Genomic DNA, 17,265 nt, shown 5'->3' on the forward strand with positions numbered 1-17,265 from the left:
CTGTTACGAAATTCTGAATTTCAGAAATTTTGTGAATTTCCTTTCAATTATTACCATATTTTCATTATTGCAATCATCATGCAAGTAGTACTCATATTTCTTTTTGTTTGGTATTGCATAAAAAATTACCATAAAACTAAGTAGCTTAATACAACCCACATTTACGGTCTCGCTGTTTTTGTGGGTCAGGGGTCCAGGCACAGCTTAACTGCGTCCTTCACTTCAGATCTCTCAGAGGCCACGGGGAAGGTGTTGGCTGAGGCTGGGGTCTCATCTGAAAGCTTGACAGGGGAAGGATTCTCTTCTAAGCTCACACGGTGGGTGTCAGGATTCAGTTCCTCGTGGGCTGTTGGACTGAGGGCCTCAGTTCTTAGCCCGCTGTTGGTCAGGGCCCACCCTTAGCTCCTTGTCATGTGGGCCTCTCCAACATGGCAACTTGCTTCATCAATGCATACATCCAAGAAGGTGACAGTCTGCTAGCAGGACAGAAGTCACAATCTTTTGTAACTTCATCACAGAAGTGACATCCCCTTTACGTTGCCATGCTCTACTGTTTTGAATCAAGGGAACAAGGGGAGAGGATGACAAGGCCAAGAATACCAGGAGCAGGGATCATTGGGGGCCATCTTGGAGGCTGCCTACTACAACTGTCACCAAGAGTATACACTTGGCCCAATCTTACCACAACCTCACTTACACTGAATGGTCCAGTATTTAAAAACTACCAGCAGAGTAGGTGTAAATCACTGTCTCCCATTTTAATGCCCTCTTCTCCAGCCTGGGATCTCCCCCTGGGGTCACCCGGGTCCTTTGCTCTCAGTTGCTGCCAAGAAATTTCCCAAAAGGCGTCAACGGATAGCAACCTAAAGCAGTGGCCTACCCGGGCCTTTGAAAACCTGTGCGCGTAGACCCGTGTTCAGCAGGAGTGAGCTCCCAGCAGGGCTCCCACCTCAAGGAATTGCTGGTATTTGGGCAGCAGCTCCAAGGCCTGAGCACCCGGGCACCTGGACCACTTAAAAGCACTAAATTTAGGAACCCAACCTCTTGCACAGCTCACTACACACCTGTACTGGGCTTCACATTTTGCAAACTTTATTTCACTTTCATTGTCAAAACAAGGCTGCAACATACCTATCAATATCCCCATTTTACAGACAGGAAACGCGGGGTCAGAGTTGTGACGTCACTTGTTCAAAGTCACTCTGCTCCAGTGACAGGACCCGGATTTGAACCCATAGCTGGCTGCCCAATCTGTGCTCTCTCTGCCTCCTATGGTGCCCGTGTTCTCAGTGGGCCTCCCAGGGCTCCGTAACACTACGCCCTTCTGTGCCATTCCCACCTTAGCACTAACACTGATCGAGGGGGTGCCCCTTCCTCTTCACTTAGCTGAAAGGGGTCTCTCCTGGCAGTTCCAGAAGGCTCTGCTCAGTGACCATTTTTTCCTGATACAAGAGGTGAGCCTGGACATTCACCTCTAACCCGCATGGGGAGAAAGGCTGTGGAGGCCACAGTACAGGTTTGCACCATGAAACCCTCAGCATAAACAGGACAGGATAAATGTAGGGTTTACAAATGGGATCTGGAACCAGACTGCCAGCGACAAATTCAGGTTCTGCTACTTACAAAGCTTTCTGATTTGGGGCAAATTTCTTCACCTTTTTGTGCTATTTCCTTGCTGTAAAATTGAAATAATACTACAAACTATATGTTCCAATTTGGAGATAAATGAAAAACTGCCTCTAAGAGGACAGCACAGTGTCTGGTGCACAATCAAGGCCCCACACACATTACTGGAGGGACGTGGGGGTAGGAGGGAGCCCGAGGCCGCACCGGGGGAGGAGCCGTGCATCGATCTGAGACCAGCCTGTGACACACGCACACAGGGTATCGGGGTCCACATGTGTGCCCAGCTCCAGGCATGGCTGCATGGCATCTTGCACTGTGGACACTGGCTGGTGGGGATGGAGGCAGTGGGGCCTGCCTCAAGTCAAGGATGGGCAGAGCCAATGGCAGCATGTGACTCAGGGACTCCCCTCCTCACATTCTGGCTGTGTGTGAGTGTGTGTGTGGTGTTGGGAGGCTGACGCAGCCCCCTGTAAGTCAGCCTAGTTCTGGGTCTGTCATGATTGTTCTGGCTGTCGGGCACCACATTCACACCCAGAGAACCACGAACAAGCGGGGGCTACGACTCAGTAGAACAATGTTCTCTAGGGATCCAGGGCCAAGTGCCAAAGACTGAGGTGTGCAGCAGGCACCTAGAAGGGAAGGGCAACATTTACAGGGTCACTTTCTGTCACCTGGCCCATCTGCGAACATGTTTCTTAATCTTTCTGGAATCAACCCCTGAATCTGTGTGCAGGGGCACAATACATGACAAAATTTTGAGGGTCGCCTTCCTCTTAAAGCTCTTGGGGTCCCCGGCACCCTGAGTAGTAATCTGTGCCCTATAGGAAGGGACCAGAAGTGTCCTGGTTGCCCCCATGGAAGTCAGCAATCATGGAAGATTGGGGCCAGGCCCTGCCCTTAGAAAGCCCCAAGCTGGGAGGACAGGACAAGGTCACATCTGATTTATACTGGCCTCGCCCAGGGCAGCCAGCCAGCCTTACTGTCATTGCTCAGAGACTCTAGGGAACTGATACTGTCTGTCACAGCTAACAACCCTGTTCATTTATTACATCATGGAGAGCCTTAGTCCAGAGCTATAAACAAGACACACACCCCACCCTTGTAGAGAGCACATCTCAGCAGTGGAGACGCTAAGCCGCGAACTCCACGGTAACCTAGTTACTTAATTACAGTTAGCAGTAAGGGCTGGAGAGGTGCAGGGTGCAAAGGATGGGGAAGGCAGTTAAGTAACCAGAGAGCTCATGAGGCCAGAATCAAGAGAGTCAGTGGGGGTGTGGGCACATGGGACACGCAGGCCAATTGGGGAGGCCAGCAGGCCCAGGCTCAGAGATGCAACTTTAGCCAAAATCAAGGGGATGACCACAAAGGGTTTTAAGCAGGAGAGAACCCAGTCATACCTGGGTATGCAGGGGTATTGCACGGCCTGGGGAGGGCAAGGATGGAGCTCAGAGCTGCTGGGCAGGGAATCGCCCAGGCTGGGTGCGGGTTTAGCCACGAGGTGGGGTGGTGGGGCAAGGGAGGCCTGCCGAGCCCAAAGCAGGTTCTCAGCAAGAGCTGCTGCCTGCCTGCCTGCCTGCTAGGGGAGGGGCTGCAGAGGGGCTACAGATGGTCAGGGTGGCTGGGCCTGAGCCAGATCTCAGAACAAGCAGAACACATGAAGGGGAGGGGTGGCGTGCAGGGCACAGGCTCTGTGAGCCAAGGTTTGGAGGCAGCCACGTAAAAGCATGTGTGGGGACGGGAACAGCTTGAGTGGAGCCAAAGTTTGTCACCTAGAGAAGAGGAGCCAAGTAAGCCATTCCAGGGGATCGCTCCCTGATTAGGGCTCCCTCACCTTACCATTTTGGCAGATCAGCAGGAAGGCCTGGTGCCACCGTCTCGGCTCCTGCAATCTCGAGAATGGTTGGGGAGGGGTGAGAAAATGGAGCTTACCAAATCCAGACCCCAAATGACACTTCTCCAGCTACGATCAGACAGTCCCATGTGGTAGCAGCAGCCGGTGACATGCCAGGGGCCCCTTGAAGTGGTATTTCCCATGTTTTCATCCATCCATCTGCATATCCATCAAGCCTGCGCCCAACGCCATCCCAGGGACCAGAGACGGGGTGCTCCGCCCTCAGGAACTCAGTCTGCAGAGGCCCGATGCAGGGACCCGCAGGTTGGCACAGAATGGAGCCAGAGGGCTAGCTCCAGCCTGGGGCACAGGACCCAGCAGGAAGGCATGCCATCCCTGCCCACTCACTCTCCATTCCCGGTCTCCTGCAGGATACTGCCTGCCACCACTGACTGGGCCTCCCGGGACTGCTCTGTGCCCCTCCTTGGGTGTGGCCTGATCCCTCTGCCAGAGTCACACTGGCACCAGGCCTGAATCATTCACCTCTTCCAGGGAAAAGACAACCACCGACAAAATACACGAAGGGCCAAGCGAGCCTGGCTTGCTGAGCCAACTCTCCTGACCTTTCCTGCTGGGGTCTCCTGTCCGAGGATTGAAAGTGGGGTCTGCTTTGTCCACCGCCAGAGGGCTCAAGGGAAACAAGCAGGTCAAAGGTGCAGCCTCCTCCTGGGTGCCTAATGTCAACTGCCCCCTCCAGCCACCTGCTCTCCTCACCCCCTCCTGTGAGCCAAGCCTGCCCCCATCTCCACCTCCCCTCCCTGCTCCCTCCTCTCTCCCTCTGCTCTGCAAGCTGACTGTGCTCTGTCCCCAGGAGGCTGACCACTTGGGACTGTGTCTGTGGGCTCCCTCCCTGCAGGGCCTGGGCTTTGCAACGGCTCGTTCCCTCCTCTTCCTTCGGCCAGAGCTCTGCCAGGTCTCCCACACCACAGCTCTCGCAAGGTTCCGGCAACACTTTCTCTCCCCTCAGGTGCGGGGGCTGTCCCGGGGCCCCACCGCGTGCTGGCTGCCCAGCCTCTCGGAGTGTGCCATCAGCTCTGGCAGGACCCTGGCAGACACACCTCCCGTAAAGCTGCACCACAGGCTCCAGCTCCCAGCCTCGCGGCCCACGGCAGCTTCTCCCCAGACCTCTCAGTGCCTTTCATCTCCACCAGCACAGAAAAAAACGGGATTTGGCCACCAGGCAAACTCCGGGGTAGTCCTTCGCTGTAGGAACACTTTCCCATCGTGCACGCGCCTCTGCTGGCGAGATGTGGCCTCACTCCCACAGCCCCCTGGCACTCAAAGACCAAGCAGGAGGGACATCCTGTTTATTTATGGCAAGCCCTCCCTGCCAGATGCTCGCGTTCACTTCTCACACAACCCCACAATCCTGCCAGGAGGCTTATCCCTTCCCCTTCTCACAGTGGACGGAACCAAGGCTCCGACTCATCCAGAGACTTGCCCAAGGGCACTGCGACCATGAGTGGAGGGCTGGGGTAGAATCTCGGCTGCTGAGCTCAAAAGCCTGTGATTTTTCTGACGCTGGGCTGTGTGGGTGCAGAGGCGCCAAGAGAGCCCCCAGAGGCAGTGGCGGGGCGGCGCCTGCGCGAGCAGGGACTGTCGTCAAGGTGAGCCCCTCAGGAGCAGCCTGGGGTGAGCATCGCCCTCCACAGCTGCAGCACAGAGTCCCGGCGGGTCGTGTAGGGTAAGTGTTTGATGCGGAACCAGTGCCTGGGAGTGACGTTCCCGCTGGCCGTGTACAGCTTCTCTCCAGGCCGGCCCAAGAGGCCTCGCAGGGCCAGGTTGCCTGACAGAACCTTCTCGTAGAACTCCACGCCACCCCGGGCGTAGGCCGCAGACAGGGAGGCTGTGCGGCGGTCCAGCCAGGCTTCCAGGGCATGAGTGAGAGAGTCCGTGGAGAAGGCATAGGCCACAAAGCCTGCCACTGCTGCCACCAAGTTGAATACGGCCCGTAAGTTCATGGGGCCCCCATAGAGCCCCAGGGCATGCTTGGCACCCACGCCCAGGGCCCAGGTTCCTGCCAGGCAAGCGGGGGCCGGCAGGGCCTGCAGGGCGGCTGCAGCGCTCTCCAGGTACACCACTTCCCTGGCCAAGGCGAACTTCTGGGCGTCACGGGACAGGGTCAGGGCATCTCTCAGCCGGGCGTCTGCTGGGCTCTGCCAGTTCACTCTGTGCCCATGGACGATCACAGGCTGGTCGCTGTGGGTCACTGGGCCACCCAGGAAGCTGGCGGGGATGCCCACCACGGCCCCCGCAGGGAGTCTTGGGAAGCCAGCACTCACAGGCTGGAAGGTGAAGGTGGTGAAGGCCTCGTAGCAATGGCCTGAGGGGACGCCCATGTCCTGGAGCACCTCCTGGAAGAGTCTCTGCAGCTCTGGGGAGAGCGGGGCTGGCTGGCCCTGAGGCCAGTACTGGTACAGCCATTGGACCACAGGATCTGGGAAGAGGTGGTACGAGATTTGGGCCCCAAACAGGCCTGCACAGGAACCCACCAACAGGCCTGTCCTGTGTCTCTGCACAAATGCTGAGGCCCGCCACAGGGGACCCGCCATGAGTGCTGCCACCACTGGAAACCTGGGCCAAAAACAAGAGAAGTCAGCCAACAGTTCCCTGGGTCTGCCTGCAGACTGAGGAACCCCAGGGCCACATCCTTTTTAACGGAGGGAATACAGCCCAGAGGTTGAGAGCACGGGCTCCAGAGCCTGAGTTCAAACCCCAGCTCCAGCCCTGTGCAGCGCCTTCCCCATCTGCCAAATGGGCACGTGACGATGGCCCAGTACTACGGTGGCTGTGACGAGGAAATGATGGACAGACATAAAACAATCAGCACCTGGCACAGCAGCACACAGCCCTGTGATAATGGCTGTGATGATTACCTTTATTCCCCTGACTAGGCCCAGGACTAAGTACCCAACTGCCTCACCCACTGTTCACCCCATAGTGAGGCCCCGGGATCGCTAATTTATAGATGAAATGTACGTTCAACTTACCGAGATCTTCCTGTGAGCTAGACACAGTTCTGAGAGCTTTACACACACCATCCAACAACTGAATCCTCACAATCCCACGACCTAAAGACCACTGTTGCTCCTATTTTAAAGCAGTGAAAACAGAGGCACAGACAGGCTAAGCAAACTGGTCAAAAGCCCAAACTTGTAAAGTGGCAGCGTTACAGGCTGAACTGTCCCCTCAAATTCACACACTGAAGTCCTAACTCCCAGTACCTCACAATGTGACTGCATTTAGAGACAGAGTCTTTAAAGAGGTAATTAAGTTAAAACGAGTTCTACAGGTTGGGTCCTAATCCAATATGACAGGTGTCCTTATGAGAACAGGAGGTGAGGACACAGACACACACAAAGGAGAGACCCTGAGAGGACACAAGCCGGAAGGGGGCCATCTACAAGCCAACGAGAGAGGCCTCAGGAAAACCAGTCCTCGGACACCTCCACCTTGGGCTTCCAGCCTCCAGAACCCTGAGAGAACAAATTTCTGTGGTTTAAGCCACGCAGTGCTTGCAGGGCAGCCCTAGCAGAATAATGCAGGCACAGTATTGAACACAGGCTGTCAGACGTCCACAGGAAATCTTTCATTTTAGAATCTTTTTTTCCATATTCGCCCTGAGCTAACATGTGTTACCAATCTTTTTTTTTCTCCTTCTTCTCCCCAAAGGCCCCCAGTACATAGTTGCATATTCTAGTTGTAGGTCCTTCTAGAAGAGCTATGTGGGACGCCACCTCAGCATGGCTTGATGAGCGGTGCTAGATCCTCAGCCCAGGATCCAACCTGAGAAACCCCGGGCCACTGAAGCAGAGTTCATGTTAACCACTCGGCCATGGGGCCAGGCCCTAGAAAAAATTTTAATGCTAAATTACAAACATATACAAAAGCAGACAGAATCATCAACTCATGGCCAATCTCATCTCATCTCTACTCCCACCCACATTCCCTCTCCAACTGCTTTATTTTAAAACACATCCCGGGTATCGTATTATTTCATCCGTAAATATGTCAGTAAAAATTCGCAATTATTTAATTTGGTTGAAGTTTACTGTGTTCCTGTTTGTGAAAAATGTTTAATTAGTAAATAGGCTGAGGCAATCAAGACGGGGTACCGCTTGGCCTATTTTAATAAGAATCTCTTAAAGAGTCACATCACTTGGGCCTTTTTTCCAATGAGGAAACTGAGGTTCGGAAAGGATGGGTCCTGGGCAAGGTCCCAGCGCCCCCAGGGCCCCGAGCGCCAAACCTGCGCTCCAGGTCGCCCTCGGAGACGATGCGGCGCATCCCGCAGGCGGCTGGGAGAAGAGCAGCTGCAGGACCCTCGCAGAGGGCTTCCCACGGGGCTTCCATCCCCCCCAGCTACGGTTGGCGGCTCTAATACACGGCAGGCACGACCCCGGGAAAGGAGAACGACCCCGGGGCGGGGCTCGGCCGCTCGGCCACTCCGCGCCGCACACCTGCCCGCCCCTTCCCACGCGCTTACCTCCTGCGCCGCAGCTTAAACGCCACGACACGTGCGCCGGGCGGGGCCAGGCTGAAGGCACGCTCTGGGGGCGGGGGTCAGGCCCAAAGCACGCCGGCTGGGGCCCTGGGGGCGGGGCCAGACTCAACGAAGCACATTCTGGGGTGGGGGCTCAGAGGGGCGGGGCCAGGCGCAGAGCATGCCCTGGGGCGGGGCCGGTAGTGAGGGGCGGGGCCGGTGGAGAGGGGCGGGGCCGTCTGGGGCTCCTGCCCGCGCGGCAGGCTCCGCCCCCACTGGGCGCCTCGGGGCGGGTCCGCGCCTTGAGTGGTCGCCGGCCGCGGGCAGAGCGGCGCGGGGAGCGGTCCATCTCTGCGCCTGAGAGGCGGCCGTGATCGTCCCGTTCTGGCCTCGAGGGGACGGCGGCCCCGCGGGGGTCAGCAGGCGGCCTGTGACAGAGCCCACGTCCGCCTGACTGCCGGTCCGTGTCCTTTCCTGTCTGGAACCGCCTTCGCCTGCGGGGCTCTGAGCTTTATTATCACGTTCACCGCCCGCCATGTGATCCTCACTGTACAGCCCACAGAGCAGCGACACATCTGTCGCCTCACCTTCCCTGAAGCTCCATGAGGGCGAAGATCAGGGATGGACGTGCCTGCGCCCAAGCCCAGCGCGCCGCTTACTGGGACCCAGCCAGGCCCGTTCCTTTGCGGGTGGTCCCTGCCTGCGTCCCCGGAAGGACGGGGTTGCGTGCGTGGAACGCAGACAGTTTGGCCCGGGAAGCCTAAAATATATACTACCTGGCCCTCTACGAAAAAAGACTGTGGACTCTTGAAGTAGATTATCCCCAGTTTACAGATGAGGAACCTGAGGCATCTCGCTTGGGCAGGGTACCCAGCTCCTGTGTCCCCAGCTAGCCCTGGAACAAGATGGGACGCCTCTCCCTGTCCATTTCCCATTACGGCTCCTGCTTATTACAAATTCTGCCAAGTGCATCTGGCCTCTGTGTCAAGCTTTCTCTTCGTTCCAGCCCCCAGGGGAGGAGAAAAGTATGGCTCACCTCCCGGGTGGAAAGGTGAGGATGTAAGGAGCCCCAGAAGGTGTGGGCATTGGGGTGGGGCTTTGGAAGGTTAGCAGCCTGTGGACCAGTGTGTCTCCAGACAAATCAGCTGCTCAGCCCTGGCTGCAGGGCTCCCAACACAAAGAGACCAGCTGCAGTGGGTCAGTCAGGATCACACCTGAGTCACAGCTAATCCTCAGGTAGAGCATCCTATGGGGGCACCTTGGGGTCAGCATTCCCTGTCCTTGGGCTTGGCCCAGCAGTGCCTTGTGGAGTCTGGGCTGGTCAGGCAGAGAGGACCCTGCTGTCACTAGGGGAGAAGCTAGGCCTTGAGTTGCTGCCCACTAGCCCTGGGCCAGTCCCTCAGCCCAGAATCAGCGCTTAGGGAGGCTGCAGCCCAGGCAAAGAGACCTTCCTTAGGAAGCAGGGGGACTTTGGGTGAAGGATGTCACCTCTCTGGACCTCAGTTTCCTGGTCTCTAAAGTCAGGATAATAATATCTGTCTCGAAGGGCCCTGTTATCCTCTAGTCCTAGAACCTGCCTAGACACTCTCATTTGCATAACTAAGGGGGGGATGACACTTCAACTCACTTGCCCCTGAACAGGACTTGGGGTTTCCTTTCAGTCTTGGCCATGAAAGGCACCCTGCCTGTCACAAAGGGCTTCCCAGATCAGATGCGAATCTGGCGATGGTGAGGAGCAGGGATGCTGGAGCCAGACTGCTGGGTGAAGTCCCGGCTCCAGCCCTTACTAGCTGTGTGACCTTGGGCAGGTTAAGCTCTCTGGGCCTCGAGTTCTCACCTGTAAAATGTGGATGGGAGTACTCCCTCCCTCCTGGGGTTGTTGCGGGGATTCAGGGAGTCACGTATGCACAGTGCCCAGCAGAGTTTGTGCCGGATAGCAATTAACCGTTATTGTTAAGATCTGTTCTGCTTCTGAGACTCCAACTTTGGCTGCTCAGTTGTCTATGTAAATACTGTTACACAATGTTTTAATATGTGATCCCAGCCAGATCCAGAATGTGAGATACTCTACAAGGCAAATGATGTGCTTTCTCTAACAAATCAATGGCATGAAAAACAAGGAGAGAAAGGAGACATAAAATAAAACAGACTTGAAAGACATAGCAGTTTAATGCAATATGCGCCTTTTGTTGGGATCCTGAATCAGGAGTTAGTTCACTAACTGTAAAAAAGACATATTTGAGACAACTTGGGAAATCTGAATATGAACTGAGTACTAGGTGTTATTAATGAATTATTTTGTTAGGTGGGATGAAGCATAATGTCTCTGTACATGAGAAGACCAAAAAGTCTTCTTGCATGCTGAAGTATTTACAGGTGCAGACGTGATGTCTGCTGTTAGTTCAAAACATTCCAGCCAAAACAGAACAAGCAAAAAGCAGGGGCTTAGATGAAACGACATGACAAAATGTTGGTAGTTGTTGAAGCATCATGACAAATTCAGGGGAGGTCATTATACTATGCTTTACTTTTTTGTAGGTTTGGAAATTTCCATAATAAAAAGGTTTTTAAATATGTGTCTTTAAAAAGTAGGGTGACCAACTGGACTTCCTCAAATTCAAAACATTTGCACATCAAAGAAGATTATCAAAAAAGTGAAAAGACAGTCGACCTAATGCCAGAGAATATTTGCAAATCATAGATATGATAAGGGTCTAATATTCAGAATATATCAAGAACCCCTAACAGGGGCTGGCCCCGTGGCCGAGTGGTTAAGTTTGCACGCTGTGCTTCGGTGGCCCAGGGCCTGTGAATCGTGGGCACGGACATGGCACCGCTCATCAGGCCATGCTGAGGTGGCATCTCACATGCCACAACTAGAAGGACTCACAACTAAAAATACACAACTCTGTACCGGGGGGCTTTGGGGAGAAAAAGAAAAAATAAAATCTTAAAAAAAAAAGAACCCCTAACAACTAACAACAAAAAGAAATAATCCAATTAAAAAATGGGCAAACAACTTGATAGACATTTCTCCAAAGAAGATACACAAATGACCAACAAGCACATGAAAAGATGCTCAGTGTCATTAGTTATTAGGGAAATACAAGTCAAATGCACAATAGGATGCCAGTTCACAACCACTAGGACGGCCATAAAAACGAAACAAAGCAAAGCAACGCACAGAGAATAACAAGCGCGAGGACGTGGAGAAGCTGAGCCTCTCAAACGTTACCGGGGGAATGTAAAGTGGTTCAGCCACTGTAGAGAGCTGTTTGGAGCTCCTCACAGAGCTGAACGTAGAACGACCATGTGATCCAGCCATTTCACTCCCAGGAAGAAAGCCCCAAAGTGTTGAGAGCAGGGACTCAAACAGAAACTTGTACGCAAATGTTCATGTAATCACAATAACCAAAAGGTGGAAACAACCCAAATGTCCATCAGTTGATGGATGGAGAAACAGAACATGGCATATTCCACACGATGGGACATTATTTGGTCATGAAAAGGAATGTAGTGCTGATACATGCCCCACATGGACGACCTTGAACACATGCTAAGTGAAAGAAGCCCATCACAAAAGGCCATGTTTTGTATGATTCGCTTTTGTAAAATGTGCAGAAAAGGCAAATCCATTGAGACTGAAAGCAGATGAGCGGTTGTCAAGGGGTGGGGGAGGGGGAGGAGGAGTGACTGCTAACGGTGCGGGTTTCCTTCAGGAGTGATGCGCGCGAGCTGGAACTAGGTGGCCGTGCTGGCTGCACCGTATTGTGAGTACACTCAGAACCACTGAATTGTACACTTTAAAATGGTGAATTTTACCTCAACAAAAAATGTGTATTAAGAAAAAGTATGTTGCCCACCCCACTGCAGAGCTGGTAGAACATTTATCACTCATTCAACTAAAGCACCCCATAGGATTAGTGTTCAGGGATGGGGAGTGGGAACCCACGGGATAGGCAGGTGTTTTGCTTAAGCCTGGGCTTCCAAAAAGAGTATGTGGTCATCTCCATCGTGTGCTTGAGGACACGACCACCCCCACCCACTCCTCCCTCAGCACTCCCGGGGTGTCCGTTCACTTGTTCATGCAGCTCCTGCCCTGTGCCAAGTGCTGTGGTAACACACGGACAAGAAAGAGCCGCGGCCCTCAAGCAGCTTCCAAGTCAAGAAAGCAAAACCACAAACAAACCCACGTGGGCAGACAGCTCTCCCCTCCTCCTGTGGTGGGGCCACCATGGAGAGAATGCACGTCGTCCTCAGGGAGGTGCCCTTGTGTCTGGGCTCAGGAAGACTCATAGGAACTCACTGGCAGGACAAGAGGGCAGGTGGGGGCGCTTTCCCTGCAGAAACTGGGTCTCTTGTTTCAGGAGCCGGCGAGGCTTCTCAGCCGGATCCCTTCTGAGTGTGAGAGTGAACGGGGCATAAAGGGTGAGGGGGAGCAGCCATGACAAGAAAGGAAAGGCCCTGGAGAGAGGCCCCTCGGGGGACTTGGGGTTCATGGGGAAGGCTCTCTGAGCTGAGGCCTGCACAGTCCCAAAGCCTCCTTACAAAGCCCTTAGGTGAGGCCGGAGGGTGGCCAGCGTCCAGCACCATTGGCCCAGGCTCCCCAGGCTGCTGTCCGTCGGCACTTTGCTGCTGCCGTCTGGTGGGTTCTCTTGCTCCTTCTCCTCCTCTGCTGGGATTCTCCTTCTTTTCAGGAATGCCCTGCTCCGAGTCTGGGAGGGGCAGGCCTGAAGGTGGGCCAGATAGGCCGGGGGCAAGGGCCTGCTTCTGCCGTGGAGCTGCTGTCCTCCTCCTGCCAGCTGGCCCTGACCAGGGACAGTGCCCAGGAGTGACTGGGGGGTTGTGAACCAGGCCCTTGTGAACTAGGCCCACAAATGTGTCCACGAATGGCGCTTCTGGGCTGTTGGCTGGCTAGGCATTTTAGGGGCAAAAGTGAAGGCCCTGGGCCAGCTCCAGTGGCCTAGTGGTTAAAATTTGGCATGCTCTGTGCCATACCAACTCATATGGGATACAGCAAAAGCTGTATTAAGAGGAAAATTCATCGCAATACAGGCACATCTTAACAAACAAGAAAAATCCCAAATAAGCAACCTTAAAGCACACCTAACTGAACTAGAGAAAAAAGAACAAATGAAGCCCAAAGTCAGCAGAAGGAGAGAAATAATAAAAATCAGAGCAGAAATAAATACTATTGAAATGAAAAAGGCAGTAGAAAGGATCAATGAGACAAAGAGCTGGTTCTTTGAGAAGATAAATAAAATTGACAAACCCCTAGCCAGACTTACAAAGAAAAAAAGGGAGAAAGCTCAAATAAACAAAATCAGAAATGAGCGAGGAGAAATAGCAACAGACTCTGCAGAAATACAAGGGATTATAAGAGAATACTACAAAAAACTATATGCCAACAGAATGGATAACCTAGAGGAAATGGATAAATTCTTGGACTCCTACAATCTCCCAAAGCTCACTCATGAAGAGGCAGACAATTTGAACAGACCAATCACAAGGAAAGAGATTGAAACAGCAATCAAAAACATCCCAAAGAATAAAACCCCAGGACCAGATGGCTTTCCTGGGGAATTCTACCAAACTTTCAGAGAGGATTTAATACCTATCCTTTTCAAGCTATTCCAAAAACTTAGGGAAGATGGAACACTTCCTAACACATTCTATGAGGCCAACATCACGCTGATACCAAAACCTGACAAGGACACCATGAAGAAAGAGAACTACAGGCCAATATCACTGATGAACATAGATGCAAAAATTCTAAACAAAATTTTGGCAACCACAATTCAGCAATTCATCAAAAGAATCATACATCAGGATCAGGTGGGATTCATACCAGGGACACAGGGATGGTTCAACATCTGCAAATCAATCAACGTGATACACCACATCAACAAACTGAGGAATAAAAACCACATGATCATCTCAATAGATGCAGAGAAGGCATTTGACAAGATCCAACAGCCATTTATGATAAAAACTCTGAACAAAATGGGCATAGAAGGAAACTACCTCAACATAATAAAGGCCATATACGACAAACCCATAGCCAACATCATACTCCATGGGCAAAAACTGAACCCCATTCCCCTGAAAACAGGAACGAGACAAGGATGCCCTCTATCACCACTCTTATTTAACATAGTACTGGAGGTCCTGGCCAGAGCAATCAGGCAAGAAAAAGGAATAAAAGGAATCCAAATAGGGAGGGAAGAAGTGAACATATGAGGAATTTAAAACTATGGACCAAGAACAGTTTAGTGGATACCAGGGGAAAGGTGGGATGGGGGGGTGGGCACAAAGGGTGAAGTGGTGCACCTACAACATGACTGACAAACATTAATGTACAATTGAAATTTCACAAGATTGTAACCTATCAATAACTCAAAAAAAAAAAAATTTGGCATGCTCTGCTTCAGTGGTCTGGGTTTGGTTCCTGGGCACAGAGCCATACCATTTATCTGTTAGTGGCCATGCTGTGGCAGCAGCTCACATTGAAGAAAAAAAAAAAAGGAAGATTGGCAACAGATGTTAGCTCATGGCCAATCTTCTTCAGCAAAAGAAAGAAAGTGAAGGCCCTGGACCTGCTCACCTGGGCTGTGACTACTCACCACCCTTCCTTTCTGCTACTGATGTGTTTGGTGAAACTTATGGTAAAAGTTTGCTTATTTAGTCAACACATTTGTTTAAGCTTCTCATTTATTTAGCAACATAAGAAAATAAGATAATTTCCAGCAGGGCAAGGCTACTAAGGAAATACAGCTGTAGGGAAAGGCATTCTTTAGCTAAGGTGGCTAGGCAAGGCCTCTCTGAAGAGGGGGTGTTTGGGCTGAGTCCTGAGTGATGGGAGAGATTGGATGGAGATCTGTGTGAACGACATCCTCAGCAGAGAAGATGGTTAGTTCCAAGGCCCAAGGACAGGAATGAGACAGTGTGTTTGAGGAGCGGAAAGTCCAGTGTGGCTGGAAGACAGTGTGGTGAGAGGACCGGCCAGGAGGGGAGGGGGAGAGGTAGGCAGGGGCTAGATCGCTGGGCTCCGGCAGCCCGAGAGAGGCCCTTGCATTTTATTCTAACGGCAGTGGCTGGTCCTTGGTGACCTCGGCAGGAACTGTTTGTGGAAGGTGAGCAGGGTAGTTTGACAGGATGAGAGAGAGTGGGAGGAAGTGAAGGCAGGGAGCACAGCAGCCCTGCTGTGAAGAATGGCTCTGAGAAGGGTTTGGGTTTGTTCTGTAAGTTGTGCTTGTATGATGATTATCTCACTGAGGAATACTGTTATTGAGATGATCTCATTGAGAGAGACAAATTGATGATGCCAGAGAGAGGGGTCACCGCAGGAAGGAATTCCCTGGGTGGGTGAGAGGGCACGGGGTCCAGGGCACGAGTGGGAGAGGAGAGAAATCAGACAGTTCTTCACTGTTACAAGAGGAAGCTGCAGTCAAACCGTCACGTGTACACTTAGACGTACAGGATGCTGTATGTCAATTATATCTCAATAAAGCTGGAAAACACAGGGGGAGGCTGTGGTCAAGGGCCCAGGCTAGTGATTTTATGAGGGAAGATGAGGTGGTTCTTATCTGACTGCTTCTTTGTTCTCGGTGACATATGGAGTGAGGTCATCAGCTGAGAGTGTAGTGAGGAGGGGGCGGTGAAGGTTTGAAGAAAGCAGAAAAGATGTGAACTTTCCATTTGAAGAGGGAGAAAGAATCCCCAGGAAAATCTAATGGTTGTTGGACAGCATCGAGTGCCCGTTTGAGATCTGGGTCAAAGACGCAGTGCGAGACTAGTTAGTGCGGTCATGTGATTTTCTCCAACAATGTTCAGGCGCTCAGGTGCAGGGATGGGTGGATGGGTAGCTAAAGGGTTTAACCAGAGCTGGAGTTTGCCAGTCAAGTACAGAGTGAGGAGAAACGGGCGAAGGAGGTGAGAACGTTTGCAAAGGAGGATAGTGAGGGCCTGGGGGTGATCTATGTGCTTAACACTTAGATGGTGCGTACCACGTGCCCAGCACTGTTTCTAAGCACTTTACAGAGGGAAGAAGTGGCAAGATCATTGGCCCAGTGGAACGTAAGGATTGTTGGAATGGGGTCACGAGAGTAAGCCAAGCAAAAGCATAAGGAGGTGGTGATTAGAGGGTAGGAGGCTTGAAATGGACACTCCAGAGGTGGCATCAATATTGGTGATGGCAAGTCAAGAGTATGACTGTGGAAGTCCATGCCTGAGGTGGGGTGGAAGAGATTATTAAGAATTGAGAATTGTATTAATCATGTTTTTTATTTTCTACATTTTATGACAATTTAGGGGCCTTGCTATTCACGGAGAGACTGCCCCTTCCAGGACTAGCTAATTCCTAGAGACAGCAGAGGACTCCCCCCCACCACCCCAAGCACACCATTCATATGCAAACCAATCAGTCCAGAGCCCACACCCCCAACTGCCTCCTTTACCTAACCCTCACAGCCAAGCCAGTCTGTCCCCTCCTCTAAATGACCCCAGGGTCAAGTATGGCAAACTAGAGACCACCCCCATAGCCCCGCCAAAATTATTCAAACTATCCAATTCTAAACGCGCTTAAACTCCCCTCCCCTGCCTTGCCATTCCTTCCCGTGGAAACCACAGTTAAAGCTCTGGGCCATGTTTTCCACTCGCTCCTTCTGCTTCTTAACGGACCGTGGAAGTTCCCCATGTGGTCCTGCATGGCATGGCGGCCCCCTCCTCTAAATGCTTCTTTCAACGGTACTGACCTTTCTATGTTGTTCCTTAATCACCTCTATAAATTAAATCCCAGGTACAATAAAAAACGGAGGCTCGGTTACAAGAGGCCAAGATGTTGGGTGGATTGTCTCTGCCAATGTTGAAGTTGGCAAGAGTGGTGAAAGGGAAGGGGTAAAGAATACAGGGATCCGGGTACTAAAATAAGTCAAGAATGAGAGAGAGCGACCAGGAGGTGGGTTGGTAACAGCAGCAAGGATCGGGAGTGTACTGGAACGGTCTGATGGAGTGCATTTCAAAGAAGCCGGGCTTTGTGAAGGAGAAAATGGCCACGGGGAGCAAAGAGGACACCTATTCTACCCTGATTTCCAGGGAGCACAGGGAAGAAAATGGCTTCACTTGAGGCGGCTAGGGTGTCCTCAGGGAAGAGAGCCAAGCTTCGGGAAGAGCAAGCCAGGGAAGGGAATGTTCAGAGGAGGTGACAGTGTGGGGAATTCGGTGATGGTTGATCAAGCATTCTAAAGGTCGCAGTGAGGTTTGGGAG

At 52.3% G+C, this 17,265-nt stretch overlaps 1 protein-coding gene across 1 annotated transcript; it reads right to left on the bottom strand.

The window, feature by feature from the left end:
• Positions 1-5,133: 5,133 nt before the first annotated feature.
• LOC123285328 (transmembrane protein 177-like) lies at positions 5,134-6,069 on the bottom strand. Its single transcript, XM_044769124.2, has one exon. It carries the CDS (start codon positions 6,067-6,069, stop codon positions 5,134-5,136), a length of 936 nt encoding a protein of 311 aa, XP_044625059.2.
• Between the last annotated feature and the right edge of the window lie 11,196 nt (positions 6,070-17,265).

Source organism: Equus asinus, chromosome 4, assembly GCF_041296235.1.
Source record: "Equus asinus isolate D_3611 breed Donkey chromosome 4, EquAss-T2T_v2, whole genome shotgun sequence".
Classification (NCBI taxonomy): Eukaryota; Metazoa; Chordata; class Mammalia; order Perissodactyla; family Equidae; genus Equus; species Equus asinus.